Genomic DNA, 19410 nt, shown 5'->3' with positions numbered 1-19410 from the left:
AAAATTACTCATCAACATTCATCTGCCCTCTAAGACTGGAAGCACTTCCGGTTTCCCGATTAGACGGGAACGGCATTTACTTTGCTGTTATATTCCCAGCAGGTGGCGGAGAACATCACACGTTATAGCAATCAATAAATATTTGTCAAGTGAACGACTGATGAATTTTCTCTCTGGCCCTCAGCTGGCAACCTCATCTTTCTGAGCCTCACTCCTCTCCATCTGCAAACGGCAGTGACACCAACAGCTACTTTCCAGCTTTGTTTCAAGGTAAGACAATACGTGTGAGTGCATTTGGGGAACTTGAAAGCAATATACAAATGTAATTGTTGGCCCTCTAGCTGAGAATGGTTTTTGTTTATATAAAGGTTGTAAAAACCAAGTCAGAATCCAAACGAAGACAACTGTGTGGACAGAGACTACGTGTGGCCCCCAAGGCCCAAAATATTTTACTCTCTGGTCCTTGCAGAAACACCCCCCCTTCCTCCCCCCCACCCCGCCCCGCGCCGAAGGCTGACAGCTATTGTCACATGCGCAACCGCAGTGTTGGACATCAGCATCCATGGAGACCTGTTCACTGTGTGGTGCAAAACACTGAAATATTTTTCCTGAGGAATTCATCATTGCACAGAAATTATAGACGATACCTCTACAGGAAATAAGGGGCTGTGTTTATTACACAAAATACTGCACAGAAAAGGAAAGGAGTTTGGAGGCAAAAGATAAAGATTCAAGTTGGAACTCTACACTTAATCTGCCACCTTGAGCAAATTCATCAGTCTCTCTGAGCGTGCGTTTCTTCATCTGGAAAAAGAGAGTAAATGCCATGATGCTGTCGAGTAGATGGCTAGTATGAGCCACATGCTTTCTCTTTATTACATTTGATCTTTATATTCAACTGCAAAGTAGGTATTATTAGCCCCGATACAGATGAAGAAACTGATGCTCAGAGAGGGTGAGTAACCTGATCACAGCAACAGCACGGGGAGAACAGCGGGAAGCACTCTCAGTACCACCTCTGCTTAGATACTGACCTTCTTCGGCCTACTACGTGATTCACCTTACAGAAAGCCTACAGAACCTAACTTCTGGGGGAGAACTTCAGGACTTCCTCCATATCACATTACCAAAGAACACTCTACAGGGGATGGTTTCCCTGCAGTGTTCTGTATTACATCTACTCCTGTGTCTTTAGAGAACAGTTAAGAGGACGTGTGCTCTCCTCCCTGTGTATTAAAGAAGAGCCCAAGTGGAGAAAGCATAAATACATAAAAGTAGGGGGTTTTGAGCACGTCCCTTACGTAGCCGAGTAATCATGGATTCTATTTATTGCTATTTATCTGGAGTATCAAAGGAGTATCAATTCCTATTCTGTTTATGAATCCAACAGGTTTATATGCACATCAGTTGACAGTTTTCTTACCTTTGCTTCATGATCTCATGGAGTCTCCCGTGTTGGACACACTGCTCCTCCAACTCATCATTTCTTTCCTGTAACTTTCTCAGTTTGTCGTATGCGTACTTTTTCTCTTGACTGAGCTGGGCTATTGCAGATCTAGAGAAGTGAAAGCACAAGAATAATAAAGGTTGGAGGTTCTTACTGCTAGAGCATGTTTTGATTGCATAACCTTGACATTGTCTGAAACTCCGTATTTAAACCTAACTGTAAATAAAAATGCTATGTGAAGTAACATATATCAGAAATTGTAAACTATCTGGAAGAGGGGTCTATATGGCAGGGACTCAAGTGGCAGACAGATAAAGGAGTAACAGCTTACTCTAGTAGAGATGGCTTCGCCAACCAGACAACAATGATAACGATCAAATCCCTTTTTAAAAGGCCATCATTCATTTATCGAATATTTACTGAGTTGTCTATTTTAGGCCAGCAGCAGGCTGTTAATGGAGCAACCCCACATATAATTTCTATAAGAGGGAGTAGTTTCTTTTCAGTACCACAGCTAATTTAATGGCACACGATTAAAATCATATAGTTTCAAAAGGCATAATAATGACAACTGGCAGTCCTCGGCCCCTGGACCTCCTTCCTACCCAGTTGAGCAGTGACAAATACTTTCAAAAATGTTAAAGCTATTTCTTCTGGTATTTATTTTTGTATTTCTTAATTTGCTTATATCAATACCTCATATTTCATAAATTAAACATTTATACTGATCCATTATGGTAGAGGAAGATTAAACTCTTTTTATATGCCCTCTACTCCCATCTCCACCTTGTCAATGTCATTATTAGCATTTTAACTGTGGTTAAATCATTATCAGTATTTATGTTATAAAGACTACCTACGTATTGATCCTTGCTGTCTAAGTGGTATATTATGAGTACATTGGCATTTGTGTACATTTATTTTCCCCGAATGAGTGGGCTTCAGTGTAAGAGCAACTGAGCGGCAAGCTATCTTTTCCCGTGAGAGATTCCCAATAGCAGTATCTGTACTCCTTTCCGCTGTGGCCTTTCTGTTTCTCAAGAGAAGGTGCCTCCAGTTTCCTGCCTCATGTGTACAACCTGACTGCCAGTGGCCTAGGAGCTGGGCGGAAATAGAGGGTGGGGACCTCACCTTTCAGAATGCAGGCTTCCTCCTAATCCCTCTATTCTAACGTCAGCGCCCCTGTTTTAACCAGCGTCTGCTGTGACTCGCTTCAGAGACGATGCCTCTAGTTTTCCGGGTGGAAGAGGGACAGTCACCTGACTTCATGGGGGCGGGGGGCTGAAACTGTCCATTTAGGTTTCAGTCCTTGTACCACGCCTGCCTTCCAAGGTTGTCTGGAATCCTGAGAGCAGGCAGCTTCCTCCACTTTGCTATATCAGGGACCATGCCCCCAACCTCCTCTCTGTCTTCACACATTTCATTTGCGACTGTAGCTATCTACTCCGCTGATGGCTGATGTCCCTATTCAGTGTCTTCGACGACTATCTCAAATCTCAAAATTTGAAGATCAGAAAGACGTCTGTCCAAGAAAAATCGTATCCTTGTCCTTCTTTGAATTTAACATAGCTCCCACGACCACCATCTCTTCCTGGTCAGAACAGAGAGTTTAAAACTCTTGCATATTAAATTATGAGTTAACGACTGGCTTGTTTCTTGAAGTTTAAGTAAGACTTGATGTAAAATTATTTCCCTCCAACGAAAAGGATTCCTCCATTAGGTGAGAAAGCCTGCTCTTGCTGGTGAAGAAAAGCTTTAACTTTGCTAAGGGAATTCGCCCCAAGGACCAGGCTGCTTCCCAGGGGTGAAGCCTTCTCTCACCTTTAGTTCACCTCCATCCTATTTTGTTTTCATCTTGGTTCACCTGTCACGTCGCAGGGAGCTTGCCCTGATTAATACCTAGCGGTTCTCAATATGTCAGCGTTTTCTGAAGCTACCTCTCGCTTTTATGCATGCATTAGCCTATAATTTATTCCTCAAAGCTGTGCTCTATGCCTCATCTTCCTTACTAGATTATACATGAGGGCATGGATTATCTCATTTCCAAGCTTAGATCAAACACTCAACCTACATTTGCTTCTCCTAATAAGAATTTACTGATATTTGAAATAGCCTAAATGAATTAATGACTTACATTTATCCTTTCAAAATCACCTACAATATAAGAATTAGGGGCAGTTTTCTAAGAAATCGTTAACTTTGTTTTCTCCCAAGACTAGTACCTCCTATCACAATATGCACTATGCACTAAAATAAAATTCTGAAAGGACAAAAAAAATCCATAAACCAAATTAGGAAAAAATGCAGAAGAATAATTATCTATTTTTAGGTACTTTTCCAGAATGAAAGTCACCTTTTTAAAAGAAAAACCACAATGGAAACATAGATTTTATAATATAAAAATATAGCCCTAACTGGTTTGGCTCAGTGGATAGAGCGTTGGCCTGCGGACTCAAGGGTCCCAGGTTCGATTCTGGTCAAGGGCACGTACCTTGGTTGCGGGCACATCCCCAATAGGGAGTGTGCAGGAGGCAGCTGATCGATGTCTCTCTCTCATCGATGTTTCTGGCTCTCTATCCTTCTCCCTTCCTCTCTGTAAAAAATTAATCAAATATATTTTAAAAATAAAAATGTAAAACATTTCCACAAAAAATCATGTTCATTGTAGCATTGCTTCACGGAGCAACCTTGCTCTGCAATGCAACATCTGGAAACTGAACCCAGAAATTTGTCGACAGAAGACGGATTACATTACTCCACAAAGGAGTATCAAGATGCTATTCTGACAATATGGCTATCGACTGGTGGTATTTATTGAGCCCTGGCTGGTGGGGCGTTGACTCCCAGTCAGGGCCCATGCCCAGGGTCGCAGGCTTGATCTCCAGTGGTGGGTGTACAGGAGGCAGCCGATCAATGTTTCTCTCTCTCTTCCTCTCCCTTCTATGTCTCTCGAAAATCAATAAAACCTTATTAGAAATATGATGCTGATAAGACAGGAATTCCACTTTATAATTAAAAAATACTTTGGCCTGTGTACCACATATTAATATAGATTACCTCTAACTCTTAGTGTCAGGATTAGGAATGAAATTTTGTTTCTTTCCCCAGATTTTCTGAATTTTTACAATGGACATGTATTTAAAACAAAAAAAAAATAAAGTCACTTTTGTTTTTTAAAAATTCATAAAAGCAAAAAGAACCGAGAGAAGTTTAAAAATTTAAAAAAGGAACTGGAAACACACAAAATGAAACAAAGGAAGATTAGCGATGTTTTCAGTAAAGTGCTATGCCCACTCTCCATCATGTTCCAATTTAAAAAAATACAAGTGATATGAAAAATAGTCCCAGAGGAGGAAACAAATGGTCAATAGACATTTATAAAGTATTCAATTTTGCTATTACTCAGAGAAATTCATAGTAAAACCAGATTACAGTCAAATATTTATTGCATGCCTACTCTACGCCAGATAGTGAAACCCATCCTTTATATTAATGATCTCGATTAATCCTACAATGAAAGTGTTTATTTCCTTTTCTTGGAGAGGTAAACGTGAGGTTAATGATTTGCCTAAAGTCACTCCAACGGCGATTAGCCAAGCTCAGGCACAAACACAGGTCTCTGTTCAGGGGTTGTGCTACCCACTGTGCAAAACTGCCTCTCCCTTTTTTAACTTAATCCCTCACTTCTCTCACTGATACGTGTACATACATACCATGAGCAGAATTTATTTAGTACTTAACACGGTAACACACATTAATAGTCTTACAGGGGTTCATAGTCTTTGGACCAAAATAATCCCCATTTAGGCATCTCCACTAACGGAATCATCAAAAATTCAGATTTATGTGCAAAATTATCATTCTATTATTCATAACAGTTAAAAATTGGAAACATCTTAAATGTCTTCTGCATACAAATGGATCCAATTAAAATTATATTTCCAAAGCATTTAGTGATCTAGAAAAATGTTCATGAGGCAATAGTAAGTGAAAAAGCAGAATACAAAACTGTATTTATAGTATAAGCTCATTCACAATATAAATGTAGGCCACATACACATTTACATGCTCATAGAAAATTAATAATAGTTAGCTGGATGGTAATGTCATGGAAAATGTTTTCTTTAATTCATCTTTGCATTTGCATCTAAATGCCCCATATTGAGAATGCCTTACTCCTAAAGTCACAAAAATATAAGTGTCATTAGTAACGCACATATTACTACCAGGTATTTTATTGGTACAATATTTTTTTCTGCTTTGCATATTTTGGGGCTTTTTTTTCTTTATTTATAATGATAATTTGCCTACCAACTTCCAATGTTAAAAAAGAATTTGATAAATGCACATGAACATGATCTTTTATCTGCCTTGAGCCAGTGGTATATTGGATCAAAGAATAGTTTGCACAGTTGAAAGAGTAAATGTACAAGTTTCTGGTTAGTCTGAGATTACATCGGTGGCAGGATTATTCTAGGGTCACACAAAAGGATAATTGACTTCAATCCACTTTCATAGAAAATTTAGGTGAATTCTGGCTTTACAGAAGTGTGAACTTTCCCCTGCATTTTTATATACCAGCAATAGAGTGTAATTGCATTGGCATGAAATATAGTATTTTACTATCATTAGGATTACAGCGATAATTGCTTTTTAAGAGAAAACGTGACCCCTAATTTTTTATTCTTTTAGATTCTCATTTGACTTTTGGTAACGATTAGCAGAGTCTGACAGCAGACTCCTCTTACAGAATATAGTTTCTGTAGCATCTAAACATGCAGGAAAAAACTAGTTCAGCCGGGTGTGTGTCCTTTACTTCAATTAAACTCACACAGTTGGATACCTACTGTTGCCAAAACAGTAATATAATTTATACATTATAGTCCACACAGTAAAACTACACTAAAAGTCATTTAACAATATTTATAACACCATAAAGTACAGTGTTAAAATATATGAACTGCAATATGTACCAAAATTATAAAATTTGTTTCTCATCATCAGTGATTAAAACCGGGATCATTGCTCTAGCCTCAATACCCACAACCCTGGTGACAGATTAGAATTCAAATCTTAATGATCAATTTACAATTAACAAGATAGAAGTGAAACAAATTAAACCAACCATTATATATAACGAGACCCAATGGACTCCCATTGTTCCTCTTAATTACAAAACGCAAATCACAAATCCACAATGGGCAGAGGGTTAGACATCACTCCCCCAGCCTAGCAGCCCGGGGAGCGACAATGATGGGAAAGAAAGAACAGAAGCAAAACCCTGTCGCCTGGTTCTGCACTGCACATCCTGTTCTTTTCGACGGGGGAGTGCTGAGAGGCTAACCCCGCACGTGCTCAGGCCACGGCCCCGGCCTCGCGGGGCGTCCCAGGCCCTCTGGGCCACACTGCACACGGCACCGCCATCATCGCACGGCTGATTCATCCACGTGCCGGGGAGAGGGAACCTTCTTACACTTGGACAAAGAAGAATCGCAGGTGCACGAAGGTATTTAAAAATCTCCACTTCCCAAGTTCAAAAACTACCCTGCCACTGCTGGAGCTGTCAGCGCCTGGGGATGAAGGGGGAGGGGAGCTGAGTGTATCCCAGCTTCAGGGATACAGACCCTGGGTCCGGGACCCCGCAGCGGCAGCGTGGAACGCGCACGGCGCTAATCACAGGGCTGCAGGGAACAGAAGCAATCCGCGCCCCTACTGAGGAGAAACACACACACACGCACACAGGCCACACACACAGCACACGCATGCACGTGGGAACCGCTTCCGAGCCCCTCCCGTGAGGCTGGGGCAGAGTGGAGAGTGCACAGGCAGGGCTCGCCCCAGCTGTCACCGTCCTGTCATTCTGCGTGGCTCCAGTCAAATGACTAATCTGTGAGTAAAGAGAAAGCTTGTGTTAAGGGGAACGAACCCACCGGTTTGGTGTGGGATTTTGGATAACATGAAACTCTTAGAGACATGGCCACTGAGAAAAGACAGCAGTAAAAATGTGCTTTCAATTGTTGATAGATACGAAGTTAAATACACCTACTTTCAGGAAAAATCTTACTGTAGGAATCTGAAGCAAACCTGGATTAAATGTACCACATGGTTGAAATAATCATTTTGGAGACTGAGTTCCGTAACGACAACACTCTAAGATCTCCTCACCTCAGAGTTCAGGGGAAAGGCTTATCCCCGAAGTTTAAGGTGTGTGGGGCATACTCCTGGAGGGAGTTTAATAAGCTTATAATTTTTATTTCAAAAGAAACACTCTGAGCTCTTCAAGTTTTATAGGTGGTTTCAAAGCAGAAAGCAGTATCAAAATGGAATGTTACATTTTGCATGAATTTTTGAAAATCTCATAGTCTTTACATAAAGCCAGAGGGAATGAGGCTGGATCGAGAAATTTACGAGTAAACAAACAAATGACTCTAAAGTCACAATTCACCCGGTGTATTACATTCTTGTGAGACACATAAGATACATGTTTTATAAAGCTGAGAAGCCTTTTAAAGTGTTAACACTAATAAGGAACAAGCCCTAGCCGGTTTGGCTCAGAGGATAGAGCGTCGGCCTGTGGACTGTAGGGTCCCAGGTTCGATTCCAGTCGAGGGCACATGCTCGGGTTGCAGGCTCGATCCCCAGTTGGGGGCGTGCAGGAGGCAGCCGATCAGTGATTCTCTCTCATCATTGATGTTTCTATATCTCTCTCCCTCTCCCTTTGCCTCTGAAATCAATAAGAATATATTTTAAAAAATAATAATAAGGAACAATTTATCGAGTGTTTGCTATTTGCAGGCCTTAGCTTGGGATCAACTTGTGAAGTTATGGGCGGTGCCGTTTGAATTCTTCAGGTTTACAAAACCAGGCGTTGGCCAGGGCAAGACCCGAATCACCACCAGATCCACATTTCCCTGATTTCCCTTTGCCTTTCCTATAAAGGTTTTCCTTGTAATAATGACTTCATGTCTCTCAGGAAATAGCCCTCAGGCCCCAGCAAAACCACTGGTAGCCGGGTGAAGAGGTCAGATTGCCCACCCTCAGCACGATGCCACCGGTGCCACAGCAGCCACGTGCGGCCCTGGTCCAGCGCTGTGCTTGGTGCTTGAGGTCTGGATGTGTACCGATGTCTCTCTCTCTCAATGTCGAATTCCCACAACAATCCTGAACACGGTGTAGGGCCTTACAGAGGGAGAAGCTGGGGCTTGTGCCCACGGTTACGAAGCTACGTGGGATTCAAACCTAGTTCTCTCTGAATTCCCAGGTGGTTTTTACTGCACATTCCCTGGGTCAGCAACAAAGGGACAGGCTGGAACCAGAGTCAGATCAGGATTGGGGGTGGGGAGAGCACCACACTTGTTTCATTCATTCATTCACTCATTCACTCATTCATTCAACAAATACATATTGAGCGCCTCTGTGTCAGATGAAAGAAACACATTCAGTGGATAAAGCAGTGGTCAAGGGCTACAGGAATCGGAGCATGAGGGGTGGGGTTGAGGTTCAAGTTCGATAGATCAGCACAGGGTAAGCTGACAGACCTGCAGCTGGATGAAGGGGGCCCCAGGAACAGGGCACAGGTAAACTCACTCACCTGCCCAGTATGCCCACTTCTCCTTGGGGATTTAAAGGTGAACTTTTCCCCAAACGTTCCCATCGTAACTACTTTGCCTGGATTTTTTTAGTAGTAGATGTAAAATGCTGCATTTGGCCCTAGCCAGTTTGGCTCAGTGGATAGAGTGTTGGCCTGCGGACTGAAGGGTCCCAGGTTCAATTCCGGCCAGAGGCACATGACCGGGTTGTGGGCTCGATCCCCAGTAGGGGGCGTGCAGGAGGCAGCCAATCAATGATTCTCTCATCATTGAAGTTTTTATCTCTCTCTCCCTCTCCCTTTCTCTCTGAAATCAATAAAGAAATATATTTAAGATAAAATGCTGCACTTGTTGTAAGAAAGATCTTCGGCTTTGGAACCAGCAATACCTAAGTTGGGACTCCAGCCCTCCGACTCCCCAGCCATTTAAACTCTCTGAGGATTGGTTTCCTCATCTGTAAAAGACTGTAATTCCTGTCTCCAGCTGCTGTGAGGACGAAATCATATATACCCAGACTACAGCACCCCTTCCCCTTTTATCCACTTCAATTTCCTGAGTCATTCCTCATAAAGCAAGGTAATTAATCAATAATCAACCACACAGCAACCTTAAAATATGATATTGTAAATCCCAGATCAATATAATTTTTCTTAAATCATATAATTCAGTTGGTTTGTTCCTAACTATTACTTATGCTTGGATCTATGTGAGGCAAATCAAACATTTCTGGTTAGGAACAGCTCCTGTTGATATTTTATGACAAAATCACGTGTGTTTCCTTGTCAGACTTGCTGAAAATAGCTGGCATTGTGGGTCCTGAGCCTTCCTCTACCCAAACAAGATATTTAATTAGTATTTGCAGCCCGGCTGGTGTGTCTCAGTGGTTGAGCGTCCACCTATGAACCAGGAGGTCAGGGTTCAATTCCCAGTCATGGCACATGCCCGGGTTGCGGGCTCCATCCCCAGTGTGGGGGCGTGCAGGAGGCAGCCAATCAACGATTCTCTCTCATCATTGATGTTTCTCTCTCTCCCTCTCCCTTTCTCTCTGAGATCAATCATTAGTATTTGCTAAGAAGGAGCACATGTCAGAGCAGTCCTCAGTGGCCACAGGGGCCTCTGCCTGCCTGAGGGCAGAGAGAACTGGAGTCACAAGCCTCCGGATTGCCCAAAAGACCAGGGATTGTCCTAAGCCAGCTCATCAATGGAGGAACCCCAGGTAGGGCTCAGAGTGATCAGATGCTCTGATCCACCCAGAAACCTTTCTGAATGAGACACCTAAGTCAGTAGACGAGCTTGCTGGGCCAGATCGCTTGCTTTGTGCAGATCTAAGTGCGTTTCAGAAAAACACAGAAGGTAGGATATGCAGGCGACTTTCTCCTTAGGTTATAGTATAATGTCACATTTGATATCTAGCTAGTTACGTGAATGTTGCCTTTGATAGTCCAATAGCACTCATTTACAAGAGGGAATCACTGCTCAAACAGGTCAAATAAACTTCTCTGAGATTACAGTTCTTGTCAGCGCTGAGATGGGAACTCAGGCTTTTTACAATTTGGAATATAAAATCATTCATTCATTGAGATAATCTGATTAGAAAGCGTGCAGGAAAATGTCAATAAGATCCCAATCAGTGGGTTTCTAAAGGAGTAGTGTACATATAAAATGCATGGTGGCTATCTCATTAAAATAAAATACTCTTAGAAAGAGAAGGAAAGGATGGTTTTAGCTTATTTATTTCCAAGTCTCACCTTTCATTTTATAGATACACATTTCAACTATTACTGTTTGACCTAAAGATGGCTTTTGTGTGTGTGTAGCTAAAGAGAACTGTGATAATAGATGAAAATGTTACACGTAACAAGGTAAGACTTGAAAACTGCTTGACTCATCTGCATCCATTGTTAGAAGGGTTGCCATCTTACCTTTGCATTGTGAAATTTCATAGTTTCCTACTAGCGTTTGTCCAGAAAAAACAATGGTTAGTTCAATCCTAACCATTAAAAAAGTCACATAACAGCACAGATTCATAATTACGAAAAGAACACCCAGGTGTCTCTATAGACAACTAAGAAGATGTTCATACAGAGAAAATGTTTTCCCAGGAAATATACCGCCACACACAGGAGTCCCCCCTTATCCATGGGGACATGTTCCAAGACCCTAGTGGATGCTTGAAAAATCTGTTTCTTTGTGTACATTCAGACCTTTGATAAAATTTATTTTATAAGTTGGCACAGTAAGAGATGGACAGTAACTAACATAAAATAGAATAACTATAACAAGATCCTATAATAAAAACCATGTGATTGTGGTCTCTTTCACTCTCCCCATCTCTCAAAACACCTTATTATACCGTGCTCCCACTTGCTCTTAGAGGAAGCACTTACAACTTCTCTGTGGCGTGTCCGAATTGCCAGCAGCACTAGTTTGGTGCTTGGGGCCAACATTAAGGAAAATAAAGGTGCCTGCCCAGCCGGCGTGGCTCAGTGGTTGAGCATCGACCTATGAACCGGGAGGTCGGGGTTTGATTCCTGGTCAGGGCACAGGCCCAGCTTATGGGTTCGGTCCCCAGTGTGGGGCGTGCAGGAGGCAGCCGATCAATGATTCACTCTCATCATTGATGTCTCTCTCTCTCTCCCTCTCCCTTCCTCTCTGAAATCAATAAAAATATGTATGTAAATAAAAGAGTAAAACTATGAATAAGGGGGGACTACCGTATCTAATTTTGACATTCGACTGTAAAATAGTGGAAATGCTGTCCTTTAAAGAAAAATTACAGAATTTAAACAAACAGTGCTCTGAAAGTATCATATAATACCACCTACCTGCTCTTCTGAGAGATTTGTTCCAGTTTCTTGGCTAACGTACAGCACTCTTCCTTTAACTTTGTCAAAAATGCATTCTGGGAGGTCAGCAATGAATACTGTTCACTTTCTAGAAATAACAATAACCCCCCACCAACATAAGATGTTTATGGCTGTAGCTCCGCAGTGCTTCCATATGCAGATTGTAAACGCGCTAAGACACTACCCACGTCCCATATGCTATGAGGTCACGTTCAATGTCCTCCAAGGGCGGCTCACCTGGTGAGGCTCTGAATCTTGGGAGACATCTATTTTTCGAATAATTACTCACCAGAAACATTTTTGATCACACCAGCGTGGTGTAATGTTTCAACATGTTACTAGATTATCCAATACCCTGGTGGAGTCATATAGGCTTATATCTTGCAATAAGCAAGATACGGTATTTTTATTTGGACAATTTTACTATAAAGTGTCAAAAATTATTACAATCAGAAAACTCCAAACAGAGGTATCGAGGAACTCTCTTTATGCTGTCATTCATGCTTGATGTTTCCTGTCTGCTCACATATTTCATTACCCACCCTGCCAACCTTGCATATCCCTTTCTCATTATGAAGGTGAAATATGTCATTGGATTTCACTGTCAACAGTATGAGCTTCATTGAAGATCTGGTCAAAGAAATTGAAGCGAGTGTGGTATTTTTGTGCAGCCTAAGAGGAAGTGTTGTTAAGATGGTTCCAACAGTTACATAATCTTATCTTGCTCGCAGATCTGCCCAACTCCATGATCCCGAGGATCCTGCTAGCAGTGGAGGCAAGCAATAACTGAGCCTCTAATTTCCTCCTTTTTTCTTTTCATGGAAAACATCTAATAAGTCTGGTGAATTTTCATTTTTTTCTGGACAAACGCTAGTAGAAGAAAGTCTCTAATCAAGTTGCTGGAGGAAATTATGTGACTCAATATAATGTTTACCTCTTCATAAGTAAATAGATTATTTAATGAATGCCATGTTAGCAATGTTTCATCTTAGAATGTGCAGTAAATTTTGACCAGGCCATCAAACACAGTGGACATTAAATCAGGTGAAAATTACCTTTAAGTGTGAGGCTTCTGAAGGCCCTTTATTTCTTTTCCATTTTAGCAGAAAGCACTTAAAGCAAAATAAATCAAAGCACTGGAAAGTAAGCCACCTTTTTCTGGAAGAGGCGGATCAGTGAAACTTTTGTTTTACCGGGACAGTCAGCCTGGAGTATGTGGCGTGGAATTATAATGAGTGCCCCTGCCTTGTTGTGACTAACACTGTCTGCGAACACACAACTCAGACGTGAAAAGACCCGCATCCCGCCCCGACCGCACAAACCCAGCCGCCTGTCTCAAAGCGCATTTTACTTTCAAATGAAAGGTAAGGAGTTACTGGCCAACTCGGCCTGCAGAACAGCGCCAACGCGATGAAAGATGGCAATTTTTAGCCAAGCTGCCAGCTGTGGTCAATGCCTTGTATTAGTGCATTTCAACAGCAGTTGTGAGAACTTGAAGAATGCAACGGATTAAACATCACCCGCGACTGGGCTGGGGGAGGCGGGGGCGGCGTCCAAATGCTAAAAATGTTCGAAGCTGCAAAGATTAAATAAAGGAACGTATCAATTTGGAGCCGCTGAATTACATCCAGCTGCGACAGTGAATTAAGAACCGATTAATGGCGAAAGCTTTTCTCCAGTTTGGATGCAGAAGCAGACTCATTAGGCTCTTAGAGGCGCTCTAATGCGTGTTCTGTGGGAGCTGTTCCGTGCTATTCAGGAGACTTTAACGGGGAGCTCGGAGCGCTTCCCGCAGAGCTTCTGATGCTATTTTCTTTCTGTAACATGTGTGCCCGCGAACCCAGCCAAAAACAAGCCCTTTGTTTTTCTACTTTGTTGTGGTCCCTCTCAGCTTTCCGTTCCTTGCACACAGGTAAATAAACTCATAATCCAGATGGTGCAGCAGATGTGAGAGCAGCACTCCGAAATCAACAGACAGTGGGCACTGCTTCCCACTTTCCCTTTTAAACGCTAACTAATATGTAATTCGGAATCTCCGGTGTAGTTAGCATCTGCTCCCTTCGGCCAGCCAAAGGTTACAGGTGTTCCTGATGTCATTTCACAGTGAGGCGTGGGCCCGGCTGGCGGGCGCGGACCGGCTCTGACCCCCCCGCCCCCCACCTACCGGTCCTGTCATGCTGGGCCTCCATTTGCTGCATCTTCTGTGTCAGCTCCTGCTCTCTTTGCTGGGCCTGAAGGGCTTGGGCCTTTGCTTCGCTGCTGAAGCTCTGCTGAATGCTCTCTTTTTCCAGTCTAGGAGGCAGGGAGGAGACGGGGTTTAGACTACAGATGCACACACCCCCATTCCTTCCCCCACGGGCCACAGGGAGCTGAGATGCAGTAAATTGTTCAGCATAAGAAACAACAGTCTTTCCACTCCCCCCCCCCACACCCCGCTGCAATTAGGGGGAATCCAAAGGACCTTTCAGGCAATGTGAAGTACATCCCGTCCATCCAAATGGACTCAGGACTCAACTTTCAACGTCAAAAAATCGTGACAACTGAGGGATGGTATTTTGTAACCTTGAAACACAAACACCTTCTGCCATAACTTTTTCTTGAACCCTCACCCAAGGACATTTTCCCAAGGATTTTTAAAGAGAGTGGAAAGAGGGAAAGGCAGAGAGAAACATCGATGTGAGAGAAACACATCGACTGGGTGCCTCCTGCACGAGCCCCGACCAGAGCCCAGGCCTGGGAGGAGCCTGCAACCGAGGGACGTGCCCTTGACTGGACTCGAACCCGGGACCCTTCGGTCCGTAGGCCGACAGTCTATCCACTGCGCCACACGGGCCAGGGCTGCTTTAACATTCTTCATGTTTTGTAGCCCTGGTGAGTCTTTTCTCGATGACTGCTTACTATTTCCCAAAGATCCTGGAGCTAAAGGAACAGCAGGCTCAATATACCCAGATTGGAATTCTAGAAACGAAGCTTTGCAGGCCACTTCTACTGCCCTCCCAAATGAAAATGGGATCTCAGATGTAACGGCAGAGCTTCTATCTAGAGGCAAGTAAAGGATTCTGTGGTCCCATGTGCATGTTTTGTGGACTATTTTCACATATCAGCCACCTCACGTGAATATGTATGAAATGAATAAGTCGCCCAGCACTTCATAATAAAATCACCTTTGGGTCACACGGAGAGAAACTGCAGGATAAGACACTGTATACTATAAAGACAGCGCCCATCCGCTGTGATTGGATGGTGACCCGCCCATTGGGACCAATGGACCCTCTCCAATCACAGTGGCTCCTAGAGAGAAACTTCCTGAACAACTAGAACCTGAGGATGCAAAGGACCTCATGGCAGGAGGCACTGTGGGTGCTGACACTGTGCACATGCACACACACACACACACATGCTCACACACACACACATGCTCACACACACACACACGCTCACATACACATGGACACCCAAGCTCATGTACACACACACACATGCTTACACACACACACATGCCCACATACACACACACATTAGGCTGGTTCTTCATACTCTAAATCTGGGTGAGTGAGAGGAGGGTTTCCTTCAATTAACCAGCTTAGCTCTTCCTGACGCCGATCCCCCTGCGGGCACTCCATGCTGCTTCAGTTTACTGACTGAGACACTGACGGCCTTGCCTTTGCCAAACTGAAAATAAACAGCTGCATAAAGCGATCTCTACTGGTGTATGTACCGCTGGGGGACCTCCATTCACTGGCTTCTAATTATAGAGCAACATAAGGAAAGCTTGCATCAAGGCCGGTCAGCGCGGGTGGCAATGCTGTGGTGGAAAATTCCAGAAGGAAAATACACCCACACCTCCCTCAACTGGAATCACCAGGGGTCCTCCTTAACGTGAGCAGGAGCCCTTCCGGTGTTCCGAATGACATCACCCCCTTGGACTTGCCCAAGGCCTGGCCTCACGCTCAATTCCAAACTCCTCCTCTATTTAACAAATGGACCGTCAGACGAGGCCGCGTTTTCCTCCTCAGTCACATTGCGTGCTCTCTGGCCATGGGTCACTGCACGTGTCTCTCTCTGTTTCCTGGGCTCTCTCCTCCCACGCCCTTTCTCGCCCCCCGTCCCAAGCCCTGGGGCCCTGCTCAGTGTACATCACTCCTGCAAGGCCCCCCGCCATCCATTTTCATCTGAACGAACTATCCTTTCTTCAGTGTCCTCATACACGTTGTGCGTGCAGACACCCTGCTAAGGCAGCGTTTACCGCACTTCCATTACTGCTCCGCACGTTTGCCTTCTTTGTCATCTTTGTCTCTCTGTCCCCTGGCCCGGCTCAGGCCTTGGCACCTGGTGCATAGGAAACGAGCAGCGAGTGCTTCATGAAAGGATGTCCTTCTGCCCTGAGCACGGGGGGTCGGGGGGGCAGCTGCAGTCTTGAAGGGGGGCCGGATGAGGAGGCAAACACTACGTTAGCAGAGTGGCGGGAAGAGGCGGCTCTCATGGCTTGGCAGCTGGGCTGGCGCTGCTGAGAGCACTGTGGGCTCCCACTGAGTAACATCCCCATGTCAGACCCGGGGTAGAGCTGGGGCACAGGCAGGGAGACCGGGGCTCTGGGATCCCTGATCACCGGGTGACCGTAAGATGCGTTGTTAAAACCAATACCATCGGGAGGAGGGCAAGGGGGGAAGATTAATAATTACACAGAGACCATTAGACTGGGACTCCCCTTTGCACACTGGGGCTCCGTTTCCCTTCAGAAGGGGCTGCCCGTCTCCCATCACCGTCTGGAATGAGAAGCTGCCTAAGCACTAAAATCCGGAATTCAGTGCGGAGAAGGACCACAGTTACTGAGGGTCTCCCCAAAATCCGGAATTCAGTGCGGGGAAGGAATCATAGTTACTGAAGGTCTCCCCCAAATCCGGAATTCAGTGCAGAGAAGGAACCACAGTTACTGAGGGTCTCCCCCAAATCCTGAATTCAGTGCGGAGAAGGACCACAGTTACTGAGGGTCTCCCCAAATCCGGAATTAAGTACGGAGAAGGACCACAGTTACTGAGGGTCTCCCCCAAATCCGGAATTCAATGCGGAGAAGGACCAGTTACTGAGGGTCTCCCCAAAATCCGGAATCCAGTGCGGAGAAGGACCACAGTTACTGAGGGTCTCCCCAAAATCCGGAATCCAGTATGGAGAAGGACCACAGTTACTGTGGGTCTCCCCAAAATCCGGAATTCAGTGCGGAGAAGGACCACAGTTACTGAGGGTCTCCCCAAAATCCGGAATTCAGTGCGGAGAAGGACCACAGTTACTGAGGGTCTCCCCAAAATCCGGAATTCAATGCGGAGAAGGCACCACAGTTACTGAGGGTCTCCCCCAAATCCGGAATTCAATGCGGAGAAGGACCAGTTACTGAGGGTCTCCCCAAAATCCGGAATCCAGTGCGGAGAAGGACCACAGTTACTGAGGGTCTCCCCAAAATCCGGAATCCAGTATGGAGAAGGACCACAGTTACTGTGGGTCTCCCCAAAATCCGGAATTCAGTGCGGAGAAGGACCACAGTTACTGAGGGTCTCCCCAAAATCCGGAATTCAGTGCGGAGAAGGACCACAGTTACTGAGGGTCTCCCAAAAATCCGGAATTCAGTGCGGAGAAGGACCACAGTTACTGAGGGTCTCCCCCAAATCCGGAATTCAGTGCGGAGAAGGACCACAGTTACTAAGGGTCTCCCCAAAATCCGGAATTCAATGCGGAGAAGGCACCACAGTTACTGTGGGTCTCCCCAAAATCCGGAATTCAGAGAGGAGAAGGACCACAGTTACTGAGGGTCTCCCCAAAATCCGGAATTCAGTACGGAGAAGGACCACAGTTACTGAGGGTCTCCCCAAGATCCGGAATTCAGTGCGGAGAAGGACCACAGTTACTGTGGGTCTCCCCAAAATCCGGAATTCAGAGCGGAGAAGGACCACAGTTACTGAGGGTCTCCCCCAAATCCGGAATTCAGTGCGGAGAAGGACCACAGTTACTGTGGGTCTCCCCAAAATCCGGAATTCAGTGCGGAGAAGGACCACAGTTACTGAGGGTCTCCCCAAAATCCGGAATTCAGTGCGGAGAAGGACCACAGTTACTAAGGGTCTCCCCAAAATCCGGAATTCAGTGCGGAGAAGGACCACAGTTACTGTGGGTCTCCCAAAAATCCGGAATTCAATGCGGAGAAGGACCACAGTTACTGTGGGTCTCCCCAAAATCCGGAATTCAGTGCGGAGAAGGACCACAGTTACTGTGGGTCTCCCCAAAATCCGGAATTCAGAGCGGAGAAGGACCACAGTTACTGTGGGTCTCCCCAAAATCCGGAATTCAGAGCGGAGAAGGACCACAGTTACTGAGGGTCTCCCCAAGATCCGGAATTCAGTGCGGAGAAGGACCACAGTTACTGAGGGTCTCCCCAAAATCCGGAATTCAGTGCGAAGAAGGAACCACAGTTACTGAGGGTCTCCCCCAAATCCTGAATTCAGTGCGGAGAAGGACCACAGTTACTGTGGGTCTCCCCAAAATCCGGAATTCAGTGCGGAGAAGGACCACAGTTACTGAGGGTCTCCCCAAAATCCGGAATTCAGTGCGGAGAAGGACCACAGTTACTGTGGGTCTCCCAAAAATCCGGAATTCAATGCGGAGAAGGACCACAGTTACTGTGGGTCTCCCCAAAATCCGGAATTCAGTGCGGAGAAGGACCACAGTTACTGTGGGTCTCCCCAAAATCCGGAATTCAGTGCGGAGAAGGACCACAGTTACTGTGGGTCTCCCCAAAATCCTGAATTCAGTGTGGAGAAGGCACCACAGTTACTGTGGGTCTCCCCAAAATCCGGAATTCAGTGCGGAGAAGGAACCACAGTTACTGAGGGTCTCCCCAAAATCCGGAATTCAGTGCGGAGAAGGACCACAGTTACTGTGGGTCTCCCCAAAAATCCGGAATTCAGTGCGGAGAAGGACCACAGTTACTGAGGGTCTCCCCAAAATCCGGAATTCAGTGCGGAGAAGGACCACAGTTACTGTGGGTCTCCCAATAAACAACCTAAAGGAACGCTCCACCCACAAGTGTTGAGTTCACATCAACTTTTGTTTCTTAAATCCTTGTTCAACTTTCACTCTATTCGAGAAACTACACGTTTTATTTTTCATGGCAGAAATCTTGGCACACTTTTGCTTTCCTACCTCCTTCTTCTCCCTTCCTCCTATGTTGCCTTCTCCCCTTGCAGGTTTGTTCCGACTTAGCTAATTTTTTATAAAACCTTAAAATGCTAGAATTGAAAGGGAATCTCAAACCTGTTTAGTCAAAACCTGTCACGTTATAGCTGAAAATAAAAGAGGACCCTAAATAATTCGAAATCTGCTCAAAGGTCATGTTGTAAGTGATATAAAGGCAGAGGTGAGATTGAAATATTTTGATTTAGGGAAACCTATTTTTTTTAATATATTTTTATTGATTTCAGACAGGAAGGGAGATGGAGAGAGAGAAACAACAATGATGAGAGAGAATCACTGGTTGGCTGTT

At 44.7% G+C, this 19410-nt stretch overlaps 1 protein-coding gene across 13 annotated transcripts in view; it reads right to left on the bottom strand.

Annotated features, from left to right (window-relative positions):
* SDCCAG8 (SHH signaling and ciliogenesis regulator SDCCAG8) overlaps positions 1-19410 on the bottom strand; it is a 199657-nt gene that overhangs the window by 61063 nt on the left and 119184 nt on the right. For 7 of the 13 annotated variants that reach the window (XM_080650996.1, XM_080650998.1, XM_080651001.1 and 4 more), the window contains 3 exons: positions 14047-14174; positions 11862-11970; positions 1424-1555 (listed from right to left, as the gene is read on the bottom strand). In XM_080650996.1, the coding sequence (XP_080507122.1) occupies positions 1424-1555; positions 11862-11970; positions 14047-14174 (369 nt within the window). The remainder of the gene's footprint in view (positions 1-1423; positions 1556-11861; positions 11971-14046; positions 14175-19410) is intronic. The other 6 variants (XR_013959602.1, XR_013959603.1, XR_013959604.1 and 3 more) reach the window with 3 other exon arrangements.

This window comes from Plecotus auritus (assembly GCF_963455305.1).
Source record: "Plecotus auritus genome assembly, chromosome: 14".
NCBI lineage: Eukaryota > Metazoa > Chordata > Mammalia > Chiroptera > Vespertilionidae > Plecotus > Plecotus auritus.
The sequence above is the reverse complement of the archived record's forward strand: the minus strand, read 5'-3'. Positions and strand labels throughout refer to the sequence as shown.